Genomic DNA, 17,436 nt, shown 5'->3' with positions numbered 1-17,436 from the left:
ATGTACTGTATGAGGAATATTAGATTTGTCTGTTGCCTCTTGTATTGAGAGATGACTCACGTCTTCCCTGAGATGGTGGTGTAGCTTCCGCCAAACCGCTTCCTGTTCACGATGATCTCCACCACCTCTGGAACATAGCTGGCAAACAGACCCTGAGAAGCAGACAGAAAGAGAGAGAGAGAGAGAGAGAGAGAGAGAGAGAGAGAGAGAGAGAGAGAGAGAGAGAGAGAGACAGAGAGAGAGAGAGAGAGACAGAGAGAGAGAGAGAGAGAGAGAGAGAGGGAGACTAGTACTTAGAAGAGGGAGAGATGGAGGGGTGTGTTCCATTCCTTTCCCAGATGGACTTAACTAAACTATTCTGGCAGGCTAAGATTCAAGATTCCTTTCATTCGTCACATGTAATGTACGGTCATAGTGAAATGTTGCTGCTGGCTCCAAGATTATGCTACAGATAAACTCGAATGCTCAATTTCCAAATTTACAATTTACAAAAATGAGAATTTTACAAATTAACACAAATTGCACAATAAGACTCTAAATAATAATAATAATAATAATAATACTGCGGCCGCAGTTCCCCACTACCCGAAATGATGCAGTCGAGATTCACACATATGGGGAATTCGCAAGGGTCAGCACAGCTGGAGTGCAATGGCTGAGCCTCGCCCTGGGTGAACCTCCTAGTGATCAAGGTGTCCCACCTGCCCTGTAAGCCAGGTATGGGGGCTCAGAGGCCTACCAGTCCGATGCAGATGAAGATGGTGGTGAACAGGATGCCTAGAGTGGTGGTCACATACACGTCCCCGTAGCCCACCGTCGACATGGTGACAATGAGGAAGTAGACACACTGAAAGTAGGAGTGACGAAAGGCGTTGGAGTAGTCCAGCCACGGGTCACCTGAGTTCTCCAGCTGCAGAGAGTTAGATGAGAGGAGTGGTTAAAAGATGCTTGTAAAAGGCTCAGATTCTGACTTTTAAAGATGTTTGTCTCCACTAGCATTCCCAGTCTTTTAAAACAACACTCGGTCAATGTTTGGCATTAGAGTTGCATGGTCATGACTTGGACTTGGTTGATATGTGCGCCCTCGGACCCTCACCATGTGGATGAAGCCAGCGTAAGTGAGCAGCGTTCCAGTGAGGATGGCTACAAGGCGAGTCAGCTTCAGAGACGTGCTATGGGCACAGGACAAGAGGGTGCAGTCAGTCAGTCCAGCGCTATCTAGAGGAAGCACTATGTAACTGCAATTCATGATTACTCGTTCTCATTACCTCCTCCCCAGCGACAGCGCAGGGCGAGAGGTAATGTCTTCGGTGCCGTGTGTTCATTTATGTATTTATTTATTTGTTGGTTTATTCGACTGTTAGCAGGATTATGCAAAAACTAGCAGACCGATTTTCATGAAACTGGAGGGGTGTAACATGGGCATTTAGAACTATTTGGAATCACAAGGCGGGTCCATGAGCCTCCCAAACACTGAGCCGCCCATTTACCTCCATTCATTTTTTGGACTTTTGGAAAAAATTACGCCACATTCATTGTCAATTGAAACTGACATAACTCGACATGGGAAGGTCCCAGAGACATGGGGTTTGGCATAAAGCTCTCGACCTAACGAATGCAGCACTACCAAGCATGTCCTGCTGGCATGCATGTGCGTGCGCACAGATACACAAAATGCATTCTTGGGCGGTGGTCTGTGCTCTCAGGGCACCATCTCTACTTCGTACTTGCTGTTGAGGATCTTGAGGATCTGGAGAATGACTGGTAACTCCAGGATGTACAGAGCTCTGATGAACCTCAGGCCTACGGGCAGAGATAAGAATGAAGACGGTCTGAAAAACTCCTTATAGGAGTCCATGCCGCTTCTAGATCCCCTTTAAGATGGAGTCAGTGCCATCATCACAGACAAGGCCTCACCAAGCCAGGCTCGCCGGGTGTACAAGGTGACAAATGAAGGCGTGATGGTGAGAAAGTCCATCAGAGACCTGATGTCCACCCACACCAGAAGCTCGTCCTGTGCTGCCAGCAACTAGGGAGAAGGGACACCATGTCTTCACACTGGGAAATGCAAGAACACCATAATGAAACTGTGAGGGACTGAAGACCCCTCTGCCATGTATCTGATGAGGTCCTCACCCTGAGCCCAAAGTACAGGAGGTAGCAGATGTTGAAGCACACATCGACGAGGAAGACAGCGCTGTACTCTTCCATGCAGAACTCTATTGGTCTGAGAAAGCGGGAGAAGATGGAACATGAGTCTCAAGCTGTCCGCGACCTTTCTGGTGTAACGTTGCCCCACGGCAGACTTTGGTAACCTCTCTGTACTCACTGTGCGCTGAGGATGATATAGATCAAAAGTGAGCCGATGTTTAAACAAAAAATCAGCAACATCTTGAAAAACAGAAGACAGACAGAAATGGTAGGCTAAATGATTATCATCATCAATCAACAGAGCTGAGAGAATGACTGGTACGGTTGCCGGTCTGATGGTTTACCAGAACTTGTCCAGGCAGGTGTTGGGCAGATACCACAGAAAAAGCCCATTCTCTCACAGCATTCCTCAGACTGCACACTCGCTCAACCGTGATGCTCTGCGATGTCCAAGGGAAACAAATATTATGTGGGAGTACACAGGGCCAAACGTACAACCTTTTATCTCAAACCATCCTCATGACATTCACCATATTTAACCTCCCTCCTCTCCCCTCACCTTGCAATGTAACCTGTGTCGTTGCTGAGGGAGGAGGATCCCGATCTTGCCCGCCCCTCGGTGGCAAGCCTTCCAGATAAAGATCATCAGCAGACCGCCCAGGAAAACAGACACCGAGGAGCAGAGGAAGGCCCACCATAGCCGGCGCCCACGGTAGAAGCAGTAAGGGTGGGAGATGTCTGGGTAGTGGGTGTGAGGGAGCTCCATGGTCCTGGATCAGGGGTTCTGCACCTGACTATGCTCACATTGTGGCTCTTACTGCAGTCAGCTCTCCCTCCATTTTTAAACAAGAATGTGGTGAATGTGACATGCACATCATTTTGGTCTTTTGTTTAGAGTAATGGAATTGAATGTTAATTATGACATCACACTAAACTTGGGCAAAAACATTATATAGTTGATTCAAATAGAATTCTAGTTCTTTGTGTGGTAAGGTTCTGATTCTGTAATTCCTCTTCTGTAAATTAAGAGAAGTGGTCATTTTGTAGGCTGAAAAGTGAGCATCGTCACCATTAGGTTCAGTCCAAAATCTCTATGGAATCCCTATGAAAAAAATGGCATTTGCAAAAAATGCTGGAAAATAAGCTGTTTAAGACTTCCAGAGCAGTGTTTTGTTCTAAAAGTTAAATGATTGAAGATGGGTTTTGTGAATTTTGAAGCCCAATTTTGTTGAAATATATACCATTATTGAAACTAGTGACATCGGACCTCACCACTGTTATAGACACATCTTGCTGAGATACATGTAGTTTAAGCGTTTAACCAGCTCTATGCTTCAAACATCCAGAAATCAAGAAATGAGTCACCAAACAACGGTTCAAGCGCATCAGCAATTTTATTGGACAAAGCAAGAAGACATTGATTATAGTAGCAGAAACATTATCAAACTCCAGGGGTCACACCTCTCAAAACCAAAGGTCTGTCAATGTCTGTAGGCAGTCACTGCCTAATCTTAATGTTGTCATATCAATTCAAACAAATCAGCTCTATAAGGCAAGTCAATAGGCCTCCATTTCTCTGGCAAAAATGGCAACAGTGCAAACTTCTGATCAAGTCATGTATTCCATAAAAATACTGGTATTACTTTGTTAAAAAACATCAGAAATGTCATATGCACAGAATCATTCTAATTCTAACCTGCTTCGCACCGTTTAGCAATGCTGTCTATTTACTGCATGGACATATCACAAATGTTGCACTGTGCCAGTGTCATCATGGAGAAGCATTTGATAGTGCTGATCTGTTACAATGTTTCAGCCATCTATCAAAACAAAAGAAAGCGAGCCCCCACAGTTTACAATTGCATTTTGCTTTATACAGTTTGAAATGGTTATTTACACATGGGGAGAGAAACGTGATATGGAAAAAACTGGAATGCAAAAAGCCCTCAAATTAGTAAAATTACAAGAGAATACTGTGCAATATTTGTCTGCCCTTAAGAAAAAGCAGTGGCATCAATCCCTGCAATTGGTTTTAATTCAAAACTAGATGAGAACAAAAAAAAACATAAAACCAATATCCATTCCATGACCTCAAAAAAAAAGTTAAGGTCTGTGACTTTGCACATGATTCATTGCTTTAAACTGAAATGGTTATCTTTAAAAAATTACAACCATCGTTGACTGTTGGGACACATAGAAATAAAAATGATAGTAGTTTGAGTCATTGTAAAACCAACAAAAAGGCTCAAATCCCAAGTATCTGATTTACAGTTTGTATTCATTTACAGTTTAACTTAAAATGGTAAATCCCTGTCTGTAGTCTGTTTACCACAAGAGTTTAATACCTGTGTGGGCAATTACAAACTCCCCCAACTCCCTTTTAAACTAAACCCCCCACAGAATTGTTGTCCTCTGCTTTTAGAAGTCCATTTCCCCTTCAGGTTCCATGTACTAATGAGTCTCGGTTTGCCACAAATGGAGGGGGCATCACACGCATCCCTGTAGGACAACACCAGCCGGTAAAGACTGGAATAGACTATCCCCCCTCCCTATCAGTGTGTGGGGTATCCCGTGGCTCCCATACCGGGCTGGTTGGCTAGCATACTCCCATTCAATCCCTGTGTAGGCTCCATAACCCCACCGTTACTGATGGCACTGACGCCTGTCCACCCAGCACTGGCCGGTAAGTGACTGCAAACAGGGGAAGAGAAAGACAACACGCCAGCAGGTTAGAAGAGAGGAGGCGGCAGGGGAGAGAGAGAGCACACACTGGAATCTAGACAGACTGAGCAAGAACAAGGTGGAGAGAGCATGTGAGGGCTCCACAGGGCGTGAGTGGGTGGGTGTGTGTGAGAGATAGGGAGAGAGAGGGAGAGAGAGAGACAGACAGAGGGAGAGAGGGAGAGAGAGAGAGGGAGAGAGAGGGAATATAGTATGTTAGAGGGCAACACCAGACAGTGAACAGTAGGGCTTGGAGTGTCAAAGGAAATGCAACTCCAGAGTGAGTGGGCAAGCGAGAAAGAGTATAATCGTAAATGAAGCAAATTGGTGCATGGACATACCACGAGTGATATCTAAGCTTTCAGACTCCTCATACAGCTGCCTTTGAGTAACATGGCAAGCAACTAAATCAAGCCGAACTTGGCCGTTTAGCTCTAAAACACAAGTATGTAGCAACACCCATAGAACAATTTCATCAGCAGTCGGAACCCTCAGTGTACAGTCTAAGCCAATCACAGGGGACATTTAAGATGATTTACTACCTCAAATACATATGACCACCTTGGAAATCACTTGTTCCATTCAACTTAAAAACTGGACATTCGTTAATAAGCTATCTGCTTTGAAATACATGTTCTGTACAACCATTTCTAAAGCAGTAAAGCTTTGAACATTGTCCCCAAGAGTTTTTTTTATGTTATCAGTCTTTGGATTGGTAGTTGAGAAGTGTTAAACACCAAATCATGCTACATTAGTTAAGATAATCAATGTCACCTGTGTTGACAGAAGAGCTGACAAAAACATACTATTTTCAACTTATTTCCAAACAGCAACTAGCAGGTGTTAGATCAAATGAAACTAGATCCTTAACAAATTCTTACAGCATCTCATTTTTCATTTCAAGTACCCATGTACAAATATCAAAAATGTCTAACAGATCAAAAAAATAAAAAGTTTTTTTTAAATGTGTGCATGAAAAAGCAATTACATGGTATTCAAATAAGACGGGAGAAGGAAGTATCATATGCACACTATCAATCAGTCCCCCTGTAGTAGACAATAATTCAGAGGGTCAAGTAGTAGGCTATCTGCACCTTCAACAGCATATCCCAGTAAAAACGCGGGACTAAATTGCCCTCTACATAGACACACGTGACAATATACTACTCCAATTAGCCCCAAAGCAGTGGGCAGGATAAGACAAGTGTGCTGCTTTTGACATGGAAAAAATATATCTGACTAAACTTGGAATACAGTCAATCATAATAGAAATATTAAATTATCTAGCTCTGTATGCTTTCGTTTTTATCCTCCTTTGTTGGATCTGGAGGGGTGCAGTGTGTGTGTGTGTGTGTGTGTGAGGGGGGGGGGGGTTGGTCTTGTGCCCCCCTCCCAGGCCAGAGCAGCAGGTTGCTGGAGGGAGTCTGTCCTTGAGAGGCTCCTGTGGTGGAGGCCCTCGGCTGCAGCCCTGGGCGGTGGAGGAGGAGGAGGGGAGGGGGGGGCCGTGGCACGCCTGGGTACTTACTTAAAGCCCTGCTGGTTCCAGGCCTGCCCGTAGACACCGTAGGTGGGCACCTGCCAGCCGTTGGGCACGTACTGGCCTATCTGCTGGGCGCTGCCGTACCACTGTCCCCACTGGCTGTAGGGCGAAGCTGCCGCAAAGCCCACTTTATTCTGCTGCAGGGGGGAAGAGGAGCACAACGACAGGCGTGAGATAAAAAAAACGCCAGAAGCATCTGTGGTTGCCGTGGCGACTCTTGGGTAGAGCTGTGGTGCTGCGAGGAGTCTACAGAGTCGGTCCGGATACCTGGGGCACCGGCACCTGCTGCTGCTGCTGCATGGGGTTCATCATGTCGGGAGTCTCCTTGCCCCAGTAGCACTTGACCATGTGGCCCTCTATCGAGGTCCCATTCACAGACACGATGGCGTGGGCTGCTCCTTCGTGGGAGTTGAACCTGACGACGTGGGAGAGAGAGAGAGGAGGCCGAGTGTGATTTACGGAGACAGGCGTGCAAACATAAAAAGGAGTCGGTGGGACGTAGGAATCGCGCAGACTTCGCAGCCCACCTCACGAAAGAGTAGCCTTTGTCTGGGAACACTCGGATTTCCATGATTTGTCCGAATGGAGAGAAGGTCTGTCTCATCAGTTGTTCTGAAAGGAAAAGGGCGAATCAAGGACCTGCAGCACAAATCCAAAGCTCTATTCACTCACTCGGCCAGACATGCAATAGAAAGAACCAGACCAGAGAGTAGTGGTGTACTGACCCGTTAGACCGGAGCTCACACCGCCACAGTAGACAGTACAGTTGCTGGGGCTGGACTGGTTCACCACCTCATCGAAAGACAGGTGCTTGGTGTTGTCTGGTTGGAACAGAGACATTAGGGTGAATATACGTCCAATCAGTCTGGGGGACAAGGACAACGTAAGAGCTCAACTGCGCCAGTGTTAGTAGACAAAGCGTAGGGAAAACGGAGGGAAGACGATCGCGTTCTATTGAAATGCACTCACTTTCATAGGTGGTCTTGGGGGCAGGGGGCTTTCTTGTGGCCCAGTTGGTCCTGATCTGTCTGCCTCCCAGCCACTGGCCGCCCATCTGCTGAATGGCATTCTCAGCATCCTGTAGGCAACAACTTAAGATAAGTCAACCGCATCACCACATAAAGCATCATATGAAGACGACTACAACAAAATAGAGCAGAATGATTTTCGTATTACTTACCCACTTGTTGAAGAAAGAGACAAATCCATAGCCTTTAGACTTCCCAGTAGCCATATCTTTAACAACTCTGGCATCCCTGTGTGAACACATACCAGTCAATCAACAGAAATGTAGTAACGTGAGCCAAACTCTCAAAAGATCACCACCATTATCAAGTAAAGACACTGCAATCAAGTGATTTAAATGGGAGGTACTCACGATATCCTCCCAAATGGGCCGAAGGCTGCTTTGACGTCATCTGTGGTGATTTCAGGGCTGAGGTCGCCAACGAAGACATGGAAGTGATCTGGGGGAAGCAGAGACCAAACAATGACTCACCAGAATATGCCACAAAAATTCATTTACAACGGAAACCTTTGGGAGGACAACTGAGTAGGCATTCACTTACTGCTTGTGTCTTTTTTCTGACTGGTTGGCGTCGTGGCCCAGTTTACTTTCACCTCCTAGACAGAAGGAGGAGAAAAGAAAGCAGGTGGAGTTTTGTTTATATTGTTCAGATGGCACTGCTGTGTTGGTGTTGAGCTGATATAGAAACAGGCTTCCAAACACAGGGAGAAAAAAATTAAAATGCTGACTTTTTAATGGTTGAGCTGAATGTGAAACATCCAGGGACAAATTCACCACTAAATAACTCCAACAACATAATTCTCACACTATTTCTCTCCGAATCATGCATGAAGCCGTAAGTAGTTGGGTGAATCCATACACTTGAACTACTTACCTTAGGGGAAGTTTAATTAAGAGAACAGCTTAGAAAGCCATACCTGACTTAGCATCGTGTCAATGCAAGTCATATATTTCTGGTTGGACATAACGAAGTTTGGCACCCACAGCCCACCCATCCCCACTCACCCTGTAGATACGATAGCTTACCTTACCCATTATTTTACGTCCATTCATGGCAGCCAGTGACGCAGCGGCATGCCTGTGTTCATAGAACTCTACAAAGCAATATGGGTCATTGCCTGCAGTCTGTCAAGAGATAATTAAACTAGCATTAATTATGAGCATGGCAAAGTCAACACTACTAACACCCCAGTAGGGAATAACTTTGTGGATAACATGGTGTACACACACACACACACACACACACACACACACACACACACACACACACACACACACACACACACACACACACACACGGACAAGGAACCGAGCACTCACATCAACAATCATTTTACAGCTCTTGCAGGGTCCGATCTGTGTGAAAACCTGTAGGATGAGGGGCTCAGTAACATCCCTGGACAGGTTTCCAACATACCTTGGACAGAGAGGAAAGAAGGGTTGTTAACTGAACAGAAAACTAGTAGGCTAGCTACACACGATGGACAGAACTTCTGCTTCAGAGTGACAGCAGAGCTAATCGGCAAAAGTACATTTATCTAACTTCTTGTCTACTGACGACATATATTATCTAATGTCTTGTTTGATCATATTGGCTAACGTTACTGACTAAAGAGTCTACCTAGCTAACGTTACATAGCCTAGGACCTAGGTAGCTAACGTAGCTAACGTCCTGTAGTGAGCCATCTGAACGTTGACGTGGCTGAATCAAATGTACGCACCACCTTGTTCCACGGGCCTCTCGCAACTAGACTGGAGTCGAGGCTAGTAAGCTAGCTAACGTTAGCAATTCCACTAGCTAGCTAGCTAGCCAATTTATCTTACCGCGTCAGCTGGTTCTAGTTGGCTAACTTAAGGAAACATACAGTTTATATTGTAAAGAAGTTAAGTAGTTAAACGTAATCGGTCAGATATAAACCATAATCCTAATTTGTAAATAGCGGAATAGTAATGCCAAATCAATTTCACGTGTGGCCCAAGCGAAACAATGTCTACGTAGCTGGCCAGCCGGCAACATTAGCTCATGTTAGCGTAGCTAGCTAGCATGGCTAACGTTAGTCTGAAAACTTTGAGCTAGCCGGAGCAGATTGCCATCAGCTAGCTAGCTCGCTATTATTGACAACGCTGTGTTTATTTCTACCATTTGCTACCACATCAGCTTGAATTGACAATCTTTTTTGGAATAAATACACACAAACCGTGTCGGCTAACGTTCCACTAGCTGGCTAAAGGCAGAGGAAGTGAATGATATAGCTAGTTGTCTCCATGGCCAGACAGAGGCTAGCTAGCTAACGACGTTAGCTTTGAGCTACTTACAAGGTCTTGGGTTGATCGTCGTCCATCATCATGTTTTCAGAGATCGAGTCCCTAGTGTGTATTATGTTAAACCTATTTTAAACTATACGTTTCAATGTGGGCTACAGAATAAATGTCCTTTAGTTGACAGTGCCGCCGACTAGCTAATGTGATTAACGTTAGCTAGCTCTGTGGCTAGTTTCGGTTGCCTGCCTTGACGAACAATGGGAAGTTGAAGATGGCGGAGAATGTGAGGAGTGTTTAATCACATGCGCGCTGGATATAGACCATCACCAAATCAGCGAGCTCCCATGCAGTTGAGCACTAGTTTGGTCTCAGATGTTGTGAATTACCCGGATAGACCCAACATTTCTGATACATATAGTGCCAGGATTTATTTCGACTCGTGCGTTAGACGTTTAGAGCACCAGTTTAGCAGTAGGAGCACTTTTTTATAGAATGGATTATTATTGGACATGTGCACATCTGGAATCCACTTGCTTGGGTTATAGTAGTAGAAATGTAACAGAAAACGAATGACGGTAGATTGTATATTCAAAGCCTACTGATGCTTTCATCGGTAAATTGTTTGATTTAGCAGAGGTTTACCAAAGGGATGCAAGAACATGGTACATCGCTATAAAATACGTGCGCCGCCCGGGAATCGAACCCGGGTCGCAAGAATGGGAATCTTGCATGATACCACTACACCAGCGGCGCCGATGGCAACTGAGTTTATGGTGAGAGTTTTCATTCATTGAAAGTAGAGAAAGGGTATAGTGTGTACACATATTTTATAATGTAATTACAGTGCCGTCCATTCAGTTGACAATGAGAAAATAACATTCTACAACATTATAATGATTTATACAACAGGAATTGTTTTATAGATAGCAATTCATACAGATACATATGTTGTCTACAAGGCTAAATAGATATACCTACCAACGTGAATACCCCAACCCTTTTATCATTTTGATCGAAATGTGATTATGCAATTTAGATTTTTCAATTGTCTTCACATTTTTTGCCCTTGGTATTGTTGTAAGAGATGCTCATGTCATGGATGTCTTCGAAGGTCATATAAATGTTGGATTTAGTCTTCTCTGTGCACTTCTCTTGCAAAATGATAGTGTCCTTACTGTAAGGTTGAATAGATAAAGTATTGTTATTAAAATGACAACTGTGAAAACAAAAAACATCACTAATATAAGCTGTTGGATGAAGCTTTGCTAAACAAATTGCAATAATAGTTGACAGTGCTGCTGTGCTTCTTCAGTGGAATGGACTTCTAGGGACAGAGGTTTTTTCTGACCAAAATTGTCACAGAACTATTCCCCTAGTGTCAAGACTCACCCAATGAAAGATGGTGATGGAGGTGTGGGCCTCAAGCGTCTGGCTACATAGATGCTGCAGATCACTCCAGGGACCAAGAAAGCGCAGCACCATCCCAAACACAGCCAAAAAGCATTCTTCAGGGAATAGATATGAGATGTGAGTGAGCTTAAAACCTCTCGTTCTCGTTCCAATCTTGACTTACACACATGCTTTCACAACCTGGAAGGTCATGAAGATTATGCATTGAAGGTTGGGATTTCACTCACCCATGGATCTAATACATTCTCACATACTGCTGTATAAACATTGTTTAAGGACACAGCAAGCCAACGACAACCCAGAACCTCATTTAGGATCTGTGAAGGGATATATCAAGACAGAAACATCCATGCTATAACACCTTACTGTAGAAACTGCTTTGACTAAAGATGAAAGATAAAATACACTTTGTGGAGAATATTTTCTCTACTGTACCTACCGCCTGACGGACCCAATCCAAGTAGCGACGCAGACACTGTTCTCCTTTCTCTAAGGTACACTGGGACACCTGCCATTGAAGAACACAGCACGCTATGTCTTAAATAGTTTATTATTATTATTTAGGCTATGTTTACTATAGCGCTTAAAGCAGCAGCACCAATGAATGTCTGTGACTTATTCAAATATGTTATAGCCATTTTTTGTACCATGACACAGCTCATATTTACTGAGCTAAGAGGAGTAGACATGATTGTTTTCTTACGTTTGACACAATGATGGGAACCTGGGTATGCAGAGTGTCGTCCATTTTGCTGAAAGTTCCTAGTGTTTTGTTAACATTGCCCTTGTGTGAGAGAAATTACACGTCACAATCCTATTATAGTGACCTTGATATACCCCCCCCTCTCTCTCTTTCAACATACACAAAAATAAGGCAGCTGAAGTTGTATTGTACCCTGTATGTTTTGCTGATGTCCTTCAAAGCATTGAGACCTGTGTTCATCTTTCCCTGTGGGGTGAAATTAACAACAAAATGAATGATGAATGAATTAATGAGTAACAATTAAATATTAGACAAGGCAAATTTCAATAAAATCCACCATTAATTTATCTGAGAACCGAACTCACTGCATCCGTCTTCTGTTGAGTAACAATAGTGTCCAGGTGTCTAGTAAAATTTGCCTCCTCTTCCAAATCTTCTTTTATCTGTTCATTTTCCTGACAATATACATTAATGATACATTTGCATTCTGCATTTGTCATGTGTATGTCCTGCATGTCTGCCAGCCTGCTTGGATGTAGTCTATTGTTGTGTTGACTTGCCTGCACGTCTTACACATCTCTTGTATTTTCAGGTTAGTTAATGGTAGTCTATTGCTATATAGATTATGTTTTTGCAAATGAATTATGATATCTGGCCGCAGGGACAACAGTTGAAAATTAGCTAAAACTGGCACATTTACCTTAATAATATGTATTGTCCCTGATCAATCAATCAACGAATCAATCAATTAATAAATTAACTAATAAATACATTAATAAATAAGGATAAATTGTAACTGGCACTCCATGGTTCCCTGCAGATGTTTTACCTCACACCTACGGTAGTCAGATACTTACAGGAAGTTTAGCCTTCTCATCCAGCTCGCTGGCCAAAGCAGAGAGGTCTCTTTTCACAACTGGTCGGCTCAGCTGAAGAGGAAATAGAGGTGATGTCGCTTTCAGACATGCATACTGTATATGAAGGGTATAACTACACCTACTTCACTCTCTCTCCCATGCACACACACACACATACACACACACACATACAAAATAGACTTTTGTCTAAATAGTTTTATTGCTTAATACCAGCAGCTGTAGGCTCTTGTAGTTGATGTCTTCTAACCGAATCTTTCTGAAGTCCAGCAGACCCTTTCTTCCTTTGTCCGGCAGCAGCTTCAAGCCCTCCAGGTTGATGGACATATTCTGAGCAGCCTGATTGAAGCCCTCCAAGTACTATGACAAACGAGGGGGGGGGGGGGGGGCATGAGTTCTGGTATGTGATTGATTTAAAAATAGATTTCAAGACAATCAAAGGCAGTAATTTGGTGTCTTAGAGGAACAAGGAAGTGGCTTGAAAGGTGATTACACCTTGGTGGAATTCAGCAAGTCCTCCAGGTCAAACAGCTGGTTCATGTGCATGCTGTGGAACAATGACTCTCCTCTGTCACACCCTCTGAAACAAAGGGAGACATGAGCTATGAGTGTACCTAGAAATAGAGTGTGCTGTGTGTAATTTACCAAAGCTAGAATCCAGTTTAACTGGCTGAGAAACATTACAGTGAAATGTATGTCGTTAGTCATGGGAATGGACACATTTGAGAGAGCAACCATACTGGTAGATTGCGCGGGTACAAGGCTTTATCTGGGTAGTCGGGAAGCTGGCGTTGTGGCTGACGTTGAGACTGAAGCTCTTGAAAAGATCCTCACGGGTGTCTAGGAACTGTATGGAATGTATGGACATGTTATAAATATATAATCTTATAAAATATAATAAATTTTTCATGTTTCATTTATCGGTTGTTCATTAAACAGGTTAACTGTGAACTAACTCTATTAATGTATAAAGATGATCAATCCAATGGTCAGACTGTACATATTATTGTTGTCTAAACTAACTGTGAGTGACAGATAAAACATGGACAGTGGTACTACTAGTTGGAATAGGACTGATATCCCTTAGAATCTCGAATGGCCTTCACCTCAAACAGCTGTCCATTGGTCCAGCTCCGACAGCCCAAGGAGTGTATGTTCCCTCCGAAAAACAGCATGACAAAGACCAAGATGATGAACAGCCAGGAGAATGAGAAGCTCAACAGCACAGACCTGTGGGATAGTGTTAGGAAAATATAACCGCATGAGACACATTCATTCATTCATTATAAATCGTAATGATGTGAAAAGTCAACAGAGCAGAACTAGTGGGGTTATGGGGTTATGGTTGGAGATGCCTACGCTCGGAATAGGCCAATTGCAGTGCGTTCCAGACACCAGTCTGAGTATGTCGAGTAGATGGAAGGGAAGAAGAGCGCAGGCAAGCCCAGAGAGACAGCAGCTGTCATCAAAAGCACTATGACCAGCATCACGGTGCAGAGTGCAACTGCCACTGCCCACCTGCAGGGGGAGCCAGAGATGGAGCACCAATCCAAACCATATCACTGCTATTACATGATCACTTACAAACATTACAGAGAATATGAGCACAGATGTTGTTTTTCCTTTGATATATATGCCACCATAGAGCAGAGACACAGTGTTTCTTATGGACCATAAGATCTGTCTAGGTTAAGATTTCTACAGGGAGATGTAATCAGATTAGACAGATAATCAAAATCTGTCACATGGGAAAAAGTGCAAGTCCAAAATAGGCCGACTACCGGAACACCTACTTCCTGTACACCTTGGGGGAGTCATGTATCTCAACCACCAACAGGAGCAGCGCAAGTGTATCACTAGTCAGTAAGTGATAAAGTGGTCAAAAATGCTACAGGGAATAATCTCCTCTTAAAGCTGTGACAGTAAGCTCTGCTGCCAGTTACTATAGCAATGTTACCTGACATAATCATAGTACTCCAAACGTCCAGCAAAGCGCCTCACAGACGCCCTTAGCCCAGAGACCCCCTCTGTGAGAGACTGCATGGAGGGGAGGCCTCTGCTGCTATTAATTAAAGACTCTTGGGTTTCATTGAGTTCCAATGTGAGAGCTAAGGTGAGAGAGAGAGAATAGAGAGAGAGAGAGAGAGAGAGAGAGTGAAAGAGATCCATACTGTTTTTGCAATATTGTAATAATGACATAGAACTATATCTTTGCTATAGGGTCACACTTACCTGCTATAGTGGGTGCCACCTGGTCTGAGCAATACTGTGGAATGCTTAGGAAGCTAGAGTTAACCTGGAAAAGATTTGTTCAGAGTCTGTGAAAGTATTTCAGTTTGATCACACACAAGAGTTCATTACCATAGGTGTTGCATTAAAACTGTAATTTGTCTATCTAGCATGCTTACCTGTGCAACCAAGTCTCCGTGGTCAGCTGCAGGGGTCATTTTATTCAGTGTGTCATCTACACTGGGGATCTACAGCGACAAACATCATTCAGTCACTCTGATATCAGTCAGATATCACTCAAATGATAGACAGTCTACTTTCCTGTATATCATTGGTACTGTGCCTTTGGTTTCCAACAGACACCCTGTTGAAACAATGACAGAGGAAAGCCTACCAGACTATAGTCAGCATCTGTCCCCAAGTTGCTAGGTTTGGGAACATCACAGCCAGAGCAACTGCCCAAGATCTGCAGTCGGTTCTGGAGACTCCGAAGTTCTCTCTGCAGGGTTCTATGTCGGCTCTGCAAGTTTGTCCTAGTAGTCTGAACTATCTTTAGGTTATCAATGGTGCCAATAACCTCTGTGGGAGATAAGGATAGACGCAGAGGCCAAAAAGGTTTAAGTCAAGATGAATATTAATTCACATCATTTGAACAATGGAGCAGCTACAGTGCCATGTACTGTTTCCCAACACTGAGTGTGACTAAAGGTTAGAGCGGTGTTTCAGAGTGAGGACAATACTCTCCGATAATCACTACATCTAAAGAAAACCCTTCCGCAAACCAACGGCACTCCCTGTATTGAGGTAAATGCTACATCACAAAAGCTGTAACAGGTTTTGGACTTTGGGAACATACCGCTCACAGTGACAGACAATTGGATGAGAGATGTGTTGACATTGCTCTTGAGAGACGAGATAATGGTTGTACCGATGGTGTCCTCTGCACCTGAAAGCAGAACATTGCCTGAGTCAGCATGTTACTACAACAAACAAAACAATGTTTTTTCAGCAGAACACAGAACTATCAATCCACAAACATCAAACTGATTACCATTGATTTCCCTAGAGATTTCAGCTTTAGGAATAGCATACTGCTCCATGATGACTTCCATTTTCTGCAAAGTAAATTAATTTATATGATCAAACTCAAGAGATCAGTAAACACAACCCCGCTTCCAACCCTAGATGGGAACATCTAGAAGGTGTGTTGTGATGAGCCAAACCTGAGGAACAGCATATAGAGCGTCTTCAATGATCCTCATGTTGGTGTCCAAATGAGTCAGGCTTGGGTGTAGGTTCTCACGGACATTGTTGTTTGCTTTGAAAGCCAGAATTACTGCTATCCTGTATACACACACCCAAAACAATGATTTAAAAACTTACATTTGTTCTCTAATAATAACCATTAGAATATATATAACAGAATATAAACAGTGTGTGTGTGTGCCTACAAGCATGTGGCTGTTCGTCTGTCTGAGTTTGGGGAGAGGGAGATGTTCTTACAGGACTAAAAGGGTAGTGAGAATGAGGCAAGCAGCCAAGCCAACGTCTTGATGGAAGCGTGACATTGAGAGCCGGTTGGTCATCTCTGACTCTCGACAATGGAAATGCCTCCAGGCGAGAACTGCACCAGCGACGGGCATTAACAGCAGGTAGAGCACAGCCAGGATCAAGCACACCAAGTACCCAGCCTCATACCTAACCAGCTGTTGAAAAAAGGAGAGGTCTGTGGTATGCTTAAAAGCTCAAGACCAATAGATTAAGAATGAATGATTCATTTTGAATGAGGAAATAAGGATGTCTCGAAAGCCAGGTAAGACTGGTTCACCATTCTTATGGCATCACTGAACCCATACTGTCTCAGTGGATGAAATCATAAAACTCATCTTGACAAATTATCTTTTGCAGCTGATATGATTGTTAAGATTTCACAGTGTACCCAACCATCACTCAAAAACAATAGTTCCATACTTGACCTGACAACAATTCATCATAATTCTCATGTCCGTTCGCTCTATTTAGGTGAGCAACACCAAACAGCAAGGATTTTGATTTTGAAAGCAGGAGAGGAGCATAGCAGATTCTCATACCTGAGGAATGTTCTGTTGTTCATTATTTAATGCCTTAGACACAATTTCTGAAATACAAAGCATAACATTTTTTTGTGAGCAATTTTGCACAATGACAGGCTGTTGTGTGGATAATACATCATACATCACTTGCAACACCTGCCGTCTGAAACCTTATGGTACAGTATAAGGGTCATCACACATCATTATCAATAGATCCTTGTATGCTTACCTTCAGGGAAAGCATTTGGCTGTACACACTCCAGAAAGCTCTGGGCAAACTTATATAGGGACTTGTCTTGGGCAGAGCTCTCCACTTGTTGAGTTGGCGTTTGCGGGAAGGAGAGGAAAGGTTGCGTGTCACTGTCTCTGCTGAAGCAGCGCTGAGCGGGGTCTGCAGTGCTCAGTGGGAACACGAACACCCAGAGCAGTCCGAACAGGAGAACCAT

At 43.6% G+C, this 17,436-nt stretch overlaps 3 protein-coding genes across 4 annotated transcripts in view; all 3 read right to left on the bottom strand.

Annotated features, from left to right (window-relative positions):
• LOC311324848 (calcium-activated potassium channel subunit alpha-1-like) overlaps nucleotides 1-2,917 on the bottom strand; it is a gene marked incomplete at both ends in the record, with an annotated part of 13,234 nt that extends 10,317 nt beyond the window's left edge. The window contains 9 exons of the mRNA XM_084457443.1: nucleotides 61-152; nucleotides 740-910; nucleotides 1,097-1,172; nucleotides 1,728-1,803; nucleotides 1,918-2,029; nucleotides 2,137-2,227; nucleotides 2,330-2,391; nucleotides 2,496-2,591; nucleotides 2,711-2,917. Coding sequence (XP_084313569.1) covers nucleotides 61-152; nucleotides 740-910; nucleotides 1,097-1,172; nucleotides 1,728-1,803; nucleotides 1,918-2,029; nucleotides 2,137-2,227; nucleotides 2,330-2,391; nucleotides 2,496-2,591; nucleotides 2,711-2,917 — 983 coding nt within the window. The remainder of the gene's footprint in view (nucleotides 1-60; nucleotides 153-739; nucleotides 911-1,096; nucleotides 1,173-1,727; nucleotides 1,804-1,917; nucleotides 2,030-2,136; nucleotides 2,228-2,329; nucleotides 2,392-2,495; nucleotides 2,592-2,710) is intronic.
• Nucleotides 2,918-3,556: 639 nt separating this feature from the next.
• On the bottom strand, nucleotides 3,557-9,941 carry LOC311324321 (cytotoxic granule associated RNA binding protein TIA1-like). Of its 2 annotated transcripts, none has more exons than XM_084456771.1 (12): nucleotides 9,756-9,941; nucleotides 8,760-8,856; nucleotides 8,466-8,564; nucleotides 7,981-8,035; nucleotides 7,791-7,878; nucleotides 7,593-7,668; nucleotides 7,382-7,490; nucleotides 7,138-7,233; nucleotides 6,940-7,024; nucleotides 6,680-6,827; nucleotides 6,398-6,549; nucleotides 3,557-4,866 (listed from the first exon to the last, which is right to left on the bottom strand). In XM_084456771.1, the coding sequence occupies exons 1-12, from the start codon at nucleotides 9,785-9,787 to the stop codon at nucleotides 4,704-4,706; spliced, it is 1,200 nt and encodes a 399-aa protein (XP_084312897.1). In that variant the 5' UTR covers nucleotides 9,788-9,941; the 3' UTR covers nucleotides 3,557-4,703. The 2 variants fall into 2 exon arrangements, with proteins under 2 accessions (XP_084312897.1, XP_084312896.1); XM_084456770.1 differs by having other exon boundaries at nucleotides 3,557-4,842.
• An 801-nt stretch (nucleotides 9,942-10,742) lies between these two features.
• On the bottom strand, nucleotides 10,743-17,436 carry LOC311324847 (prominin-2-like; the record flags this gene model as incomplete). The annotated part of the gene is made up of 23 exons (XM_084457442.1): nucleotides 10,743-10,875; nucleotides 11,091-11,206; nucleotides 11,339-11,428; nucleotides 11,551-11,619; nucleotides 11,815-11,895; nucleotides 12,007-12,060; nucleotides 12,180-12,269; nucleotides 12,672-12,743; nucleotides 12,903-13,049; nucleotides 13,185-13,269; nucleotides 13,430-13,536; nucleotides 13,796-13,919; nucleotides 14,049-14,207; nucleotides 14,647-14,797; nucleotides 14,922-14,985; nucleotides 15,098-15,166; nucleotides 15,313-15,497; nucleotides 15,775-15,864; nucleotides 15,970-16,033; nucleotides 16,142-16,262; nucleotides 16,485-16,624; nucleotides 17,009-17,055; nucleotides 17,220-17,436. 23 exons carry the CDS (start codon nucleotides 17,434-17,436, stop codon nucleotides 10,743-10,745), a joined length of 2,475 nt encoding a protein of 824 aa, XP_084313568.1.

This window comes from Borostomias antarcticus (genome assembly GCF_949987555.1).
Source record: "Borostomias antarcticus genome assembly, chromosome: 23".
Classification (NCBI taxonomy): domain Eukaryota; kingdom Metazoa; phylum Chordata; class Actinopteri; order Stomiiformes; family Stomiidae; genus Borostomias; species Borostomias antarcticus.
The sequence above is the reverse complement of the archived record's forward strand: the minus strand, read 5'-3'. Positions and strand labels throughout refer to the sequence as shown.